The 7132-nt window shown below is 36.7% G+C and overlaps 1 protein-coding gene across 1 annotated transcript; it reads right to left on the bottom strand.

Moving 5' to 3' along the window:
• Positions 1–523: 523 nt before the first annotated feature.
• LOC132096621 (phosducin-like) lies at positions 524–3691 on the bottom strand. Its single transcript, XM_059502083.1, has 4 exons — positions 3617–3691; positions 2589–2654; positions 2160–2308; positions 524–1226 (listed from the first exon to the last, which is right to left on the bottom strand). Exons 2-4 carry the CDS (start codon positions 2632–2634, stop codon positions 708–710), a joined length of 714 nt encoding a protein of 237 aa, XP_059358066.1. The 5' UTR covers positions 2635–2654; positions 3617–3691; the 3' UTR covers positions 524–707.
• Positions 3692–7132: the final 3441 nt, after the last annotated feature.

The raw sequence follows: 7132 nt of genomic DNA, 5'->3' as shown, positions 1-7132 counted from the left end.
ATTTTCTCAATATTTAGATTCAAATTTAAATGTACCCTTATGACTGCTTTTGTGGTCCAAGTTCACATTACTGTATAGTTTTGAGGAGAGGCAGGGGAATGGGATTGGGAAAGGATGTCAAGTCATCACTTAAACCTGAGTTGACCAAAGCCCTGTGTCGTGATACAGTGGAGAACTTCCCTGTGGATCTGCAAATCTGCTTCATAAATCGGTCAAAATGATTCATATGAGTGAGTAAATCTAAATTGTAATGTTTTTTTTTTATCTTTATCCAGAAATCACAAACTAAAGAGCATGGAAAAGTCAGGGAAACTCGTTAGTCAAAATGTGTGGGACCATTTATTAAAAAAAAAACCTGGCTATGCGTTCTATACTAGACTAACTGAGACTTGTCATGGCACTTTTATACTGTTGTTGTTCTCTTGTTGACCTGACTGCTTCGATTGTTCTCATTTGTAATTCGCGTTGGATAAAAGCGTCTGCTAAATGATTAAATGTAACCCTGGTAAATGAAACGAGCATGACTGTGTGCCTTTGATAAAGCTATGACGTATTTAAATGCTATAAATCACGTGTTCGTAAATGCCTTGAGGTGTGCGTGTTTGTTGAAGTCATGGCCCAGTCAGAGCGTCATACTCAATCTATCTCTGAAACAAGTCTGACAGGTTGACTAATGTAATTCACTTCCACCCTTCGAATTTCCTCAATTATTCCACGTCGACATTCTCTTCCTCAACGGGACAGGCTGCAAAATCTTTCTCTGGCAGCAGGCCGTACTCATTTAGGAAGTTCTCCACATCCGTAGCGAAGAACTCCTCATTCAGATGCTTTGTAATGCACATAAAGTTGCCCAGCAGCTCTCCAGCCTTGTACACCAGCAGGGCGGGCAGAACGTTGTCTGAAAAACGCTCGCCCGCTCCTGTGGCAGAGGCTCGGATTCGGCAGAATTTGACAGTGGAATATTCTGCTGCCAGGCAAGTCAAGCAGTTGTTGAGAGAATCACATCCTGTGATCCCGTCATCATAGATGTGCACAACCACTAGGGTCAGATGGTGCTCTTTCTCGATGACATCCAAGAAGGCCTCCCCACTATCCAACTCAAACACAGCATCGAATTTAGGCCCAAAACTCAGGCGCTCGTGCATCTCCTGCATGCACTGCCTGCGATACTTACGCAGACACCTTTCATCCTCTTCTTGGATCATTTCGTACTCCTGAATGCTCATCTGCATGTGGTCAGACACAGCAACACAGCAATTTTAATAAACATGCAAAGCAACTCTTGCACTGTCAGTCAATTGGTTCTGAAATGATTCTTAAAAACATGTCACTGTAGTGTTAAACACTTGAAATCAGGGGTTCAAGCAAGTAGCGCTGAAACCTTATTGTAATTGTTTGAATGACCATGGATCAGCATTCTCCACCTAAAACTGTTTTGCAGACAAACTGTAAGTCGGGGTTATTCAAATCTTGCCCTGGAGAGCCAGTGCACTGCAGAGTTTAGCTCCAATCCTGATCAAACACCTGAGCCTGTAAATCAATGTCTTTGGGATCATTAGAAAATCACAGGTAGGTTTGATCAGGATTGGAGCTAAACTCTGCAGTGCACTGGCCCTCCAAGGCAAGATTTGAATAACCCTGTAAGTCATAGAGACTTGAAACTAGGAGAGATGGTAGAACTCACATCGTCTACAGTGACACCAAAGCTCGCCCCAGTTTGAATGACGGGGGCATTCCAGCGATCAAAAAGTACAATAATACACAAAATCCTAAATCGTTCCTCAAGTGTCTTATATCGTTAGAATCCTTGGCTCACAATAGACATTTGATCAAATTTTTGGGGTATTTAGGATTTTTTGGAAAACCTACTTTTGCAAACTATTCCTAGGTTTTTTTTTCCCTGATCGAAACCAGTGCAGAATGTAGTTACACGATTTTTAAAGCACTGTGATTACCTCATGAAAATCTACTTATCATTATCATTTTTTGATCATTGCATAATTTTATTGATGACTTTACTATCATTTTAAAATGTGGGAAATGCTAATTATACAAAATGAGTAACTATGTACAAGCTGGTAAGCTGTAGGATATATTTGGAATTCAATTTTATTGTGCTTGTTATATGTAGACGTCAGTTGGGAATTTTTTACTGTTACCTTACGGTTGAGTTTTTCCCGGCTGTCATCATTGCTGGATTTGGGGTTGGACATCTGTCTAAGGAGCTCTCTCTTGTTTGAAGGGATCCTTTCATGGTCCTCACTCTCAAGTTTGAACTTCCTCCAGTCATGGATCACACCTTTGGGCCCTGAGATGCAAAGGTGTTTTGTCATTTAAGATCTGAATTTGTCGTTTCAAACAGTGGATTGATGGATAAATCGTGTTAAACCAGTTTCCAGATCTACAGTATAATGCAGCCTTCAATTACAGATAATCATAGGTGTATCAAACCATAATGAGTGAAAAATCCAGTATTGCTTCATCAGTACTGTGAAATAATGAATGACTAGCAGAATGTGTTCTGCAATCAGTGTGATACTCTAAAATGTAGATCTTTCCTTGTTTCGATATCAGTAATTTTTTTTTACCGGTTTGTGTTGCTGGTAGTTCCTCAATCTCAGGTGAACCTGACATGATGAATCCTCTAAGGAGACCTGATGATACAGACAAGTTTTTGTCTTTATGCATTTGTTTGTGCTTGTGGTTTCAGTTTTAATAATAGTAAACTGTTGCTCTGAATATGCCCAGTTTGTGCAATTTACTCTAAGAAATGACCTAACGTGGTTGATATTTCCTCGCTCTATTTTATATTTCCGGATGATATGAGATGCGCAAACAGATGGGACGTTTTATGTTATGACGGGTTACGCTAGTGCAGTTAGTCTTCATAATTTATTTCTGTTGCATGAGCTCTTGACACTGTCAGAGTGTGTTACAGATATCCAGGTTGAGGTGGAATTAGCAGATTACTTTCTTATAGTGTTGGATTAGAATTCGAATCAGATTATATTGGTGTGAGTAATGTCTTCTTGTGTGTAAAAGTATTGTACTAATGCTACGCGTACATAAACCTGAATAAGGAAATGTTGAGCATCAACAAACCACCTACATTTATGCGTTCTTTTTTCTCAAAACACTACCAATGTGCATAGCAAAGAAATGTGCTGAAAAGCTATTACACTGGATTCTACGAACAAGACATGCTCAGAAATACGTCAGAAGTAATCTTGTTCAATCCAGCTCCTACAGATCGCTTTGTTGATTACCTTATATTTCCACTCTCCTCAACAAGTTCCAATAGCAAAAGTGCTAGTTGCAGTTGTGATGCACAGCAGGTCTATCTAAGGCCTAGGCAGTATTTAGATATGTTGTTGCAGTATTATAGACCTAAACACCAAAAATGGAAATTACTGAGTTTCATTAACATAATTTAACACTATTAGGTTAATATATCGCTCACCAGGTTTTTTTTTTTTTTTTTGCATAGTGTCCTGTGTGAACTAGGTTTCAAAAGCACCACATACAGTACAGTAATACTGAAATAAATTTCAATATTCCAGTCTGTTGAATGAAGGTATAGTTAACAACAGAACAGGTAGATAAATGTCATTCTTACCTGAGTGTTTGCTGTGAGTACCTGTGTCTGCTGTGTACTCTCTCAGATAATAATGCCATGGACATCGTGGTTACATCTCGGTAATAATATGGTGTAATGTAATAGGATTACAGTAGAGGAATTAAACCAGCCTGTCACTGAGAAAAACAAACAGACAAAACACAGCCTTGCACTTACAGTGTAAGATACTTCTATTTTGTCACACACATGCTGCAGTATATATTTACCTATAAAATGGACAGTTTGACTTTGCTTTTAATAAAGCTTGTAAAGCTTACATCTACTTGAGAAGCATTGTGACTGGCCTGGTGGGGATACCCATAATCCCTTGCACTGGAATAATTTAGCTTTATGTGCTTGGTCAAAACATGGGGAATAATGAGAATCTGTATATTTAGTTGTCTTCTATAATGATAGATAAAATTATTATTTAATGTTTTATTTTTAAGTCACCATTAGTATGATTTGTATTCCTTTTTAGGTTATGTTTGTGTAATAATTGAATGAGAAATTTGAGCTGTTTACAGTGTAAATGGGGACAATTTCATGTCTCATTGGTATCCAACAGTTAGTATTATTCAACAGTCTTAATTTTGACATAACATGTATTTTAAAATTCATACCCATAGTGAAAAATAAGTTTGTATTTGAAATACATTTGTTTCAGTTTAAGTATAGCCTTCTACAAACACATTTACATATTTATGTACTTAATAAAATACTCTGCAACTGTACTTTTAGTTTACTAAACTCTGATAAATTTGTACTTTAATTGTGTGGAAGTAGTGCTGAAGTTCAACTAAAGATAAACTGAAGTATATTAGATTGTGCTACAACAGAACTATTGCAAGTATACTTCAGGTACACACTTTAAATATCTCACATTTAAAGACTGATATTGTTCAAAAATTAAACAATCCTCATCAATAGTGACATTAAAACACATGTCAGGCTTGTCATTGTGCACAAGTGATACTCCAAATGCAGTTTAATTATATTTTTTATATCAGTAAAATAGATTTGAACTATACTTAGTACTAAGTACATAGTAAACTTGTTGTATACTTTTAATACTTAGTATACTTGTTCATTAGGAATCTATGTCACTCAGGGTGCCTCACATCGGCCGCTCTACGTGGGCCCCACGGTCACAAACTCGCCAGTCTGATCATAAGAGGTTATGACTAAAAGTAATTATTAGCTCGTCATGATTACCATTCTTTAAATAGTGTTTAGTCCCCTACAGTTAGCCATGTACAACTTAGTTAAAGCTCAAAACAATTATCAGTGGTTGTGTTAGTACTTTTTGTCCAGCCCCCGACAGTTATATACAACTTAACTAAAAATGAGAATAATCTGTGTTTATACTAGTACTATGAAATATGTTAATATTTCACTAGTATTTTTTTTTAGCCAGAATAGTTAAAATATACATAAAACTCAGACCTGGTGGTTTACACTTTAATGTGAACATAAGGTAATTTACATGGAAGACCCTGGGAAAGGGCACTCATTACAGTAGGCAAAATATCTCATAAGTCTAAGGATCTGTATTATCTATTAATCTATTTTTGTAAGATTGAGACCACTGTACCACTCACCCTGAGACTATTCAAATGATACCAAACATGATTGTAAATATTATTTGCATTCATGTAGAACGCTATACTATTGACCATTCTGAGTGAACCAAGTGGAGGAAGGATGGGGAAGGGGAAATAAGGGGATGATTTCTGGAGGAGCATGTGACACTGAAGACTGGAGTCATGATTCTGAAAATTCAGCTTTGATCATAGCAATAAATTAAATTTTAAATTATATTCACATAGAAAACATTTTTTTTAAATAGAAAAATATTTCACAACATTACTGCTTTTGCTGTACTCCGGATCAAATAAATCCAGGCTTGGTGAACATAAGAGACTTCTTTAACACCATTAAAAATCTTACTGTTCATGCCAGCATTGATAAAGCACAACTCCCTCACACCTTCCCCTGATAGCACACATACTTTTAGGAGACGTCTATTTGACATATGCATTTACATCTGCAAGATATATTTTATATAGTTTGCTCATCTGCAATACGTCTATTGGACGTGTCCTTTTAGATGTCAAATAGATGTCTATAGATGTCTTTAAGATGTTTATGATTTAGAATGTATATAAAACTAACATCTGAAAGACGTTTGTCAGACGTTTGTAGATAGCAGATGCTTTCCAGATCAATAGATCTTTAAAAGACATCTTGCAGACGTAAGTGTGCTATCTGCACTCTTTCATCCCTACATAAAAGCTTTACTACCACTGAACATCACTGTGGGTACCATGCACTTCTCACTGTACTCCTCCTCTAGCAACACCAGAACATGTTGGATGCTTTTGGATCTAAAATGATTGACTTGATCTCTTTAGACCAGAGTATGGATTCCCAGAAGTCTCTATTTTGTAAATATGGGCCTTGGAACAGTTTAAATGAGTTTAGTTTGCTTTGGCTAATTCTAGTGGTGACAACACGCATGTCACTTCTGCAGGCTGCGTCATGCTCTGTGAGATAAAGTGATACTCTTTTCATAGCTTTTGCCGGCTTTGAGACACTTACATGTTATTTCTCCTTTTTTTCTAGCAAAAATTCACTCATCACTAAATGAAAACTTAAAGTGAAGACCTGAGTATTTCAAGAGGATTATCACAAATCCAATTTTCTTGAATGTCGGTGATACTTCTGCTATATTTTCAGACTTAAAACAATAATTTGTTATTCCTCTTGTACCATTGTCCTCTTTTATGCTAAGAAATAAGTCACCTGGCAGTTCTGTCCCAAGTGGTTCCACTGCTGCCATTATTAAGTCTGAGTATGATTCAGTGGACTATATAACACTTTTAATTGTCAGGAAATTACTTGTCTATAACGTTTGGGTTCAATGTACTTACCTAAATATTTGTTGATCAAAAATAGCCTTAAACCTATAAAAAATATTATTTAGTAACTTTCAGGAGGGTGTACTAATTTTTGCAACACAATTTTATCACTTTGATAAGAAAATCTTATTTTTCTGAATAATTTTGGGATTCTTCACTGGTAAGGTAGGGTAAGGTAAGGTACCTTTATTTCATACCTGCAGATAAATTTGTTTTTGCAGATAAAAGAAGAATTCGGTCATCCAAAATAAAAACATAGAAGACATAAAACAGCCTGCACCATGACACATACACATCCTCTGTCCAAATTAACTATCAGATACTAAAACATCTATCTAAATTTACATGTAGGCACAATCATATCCTCACAAAAGGTTATATATGAACATACAACATCAGTCAGTTCGTCAGTATTTTCACAAGAGTCTCTGAACACCTCCCAATCCGTACAAACGAAGCACCCTTGCTGACGGGCAATAGAGTCTTCGGACCACATTTTGACTTCTCTCATCTGAGGTTTGTCTCTCTTGAAGGGCCTATATATAGGAAGGAGCTGCACACAACTGTGGTCAGCGGATCCCAGTGCTGACAATGG

Source organism: Carassius carassius, chromosome 20, assembly GCF_963082965.1.
Source record: "Carassius carassius chromosome 20, fCarCar2.1, whole genome shotgun sequence".
Lineage (NCBI taxonomy): Eukaryota > Metazoa > Chordata > Actinopteri > Cypriniformes > Cyprinidae > Carassius > Carassius carassius.
This window is presented reverse-complemented; position numbering and strand designations above follow the sequence as displayed.

Bases quoted from the DNA above. Each gene is read 5' to 3' on its own strand.
- LOC132096621 (XM_059502083.1), bottom strand. From the start codon at position 2,634: ATGTCAGGTTCACCTGAGATTGAGGAACTACCAGCAACACAAACCG. The intron at 2,309-2,588 runs GTAAAAAAAAAT...TTTGCATCTCAG, and splicing joins ACTACCAGCAACACAAACCG to GGCCCAAAGGTGTGATCCAT. The intron at 1,227-2,159 runs GTAACAGTAAAA...GACCACATGCAG, and splicing joins GGGAAAAACTCAACCGTAAG to ATGAGCATTCAGGAGTACGA.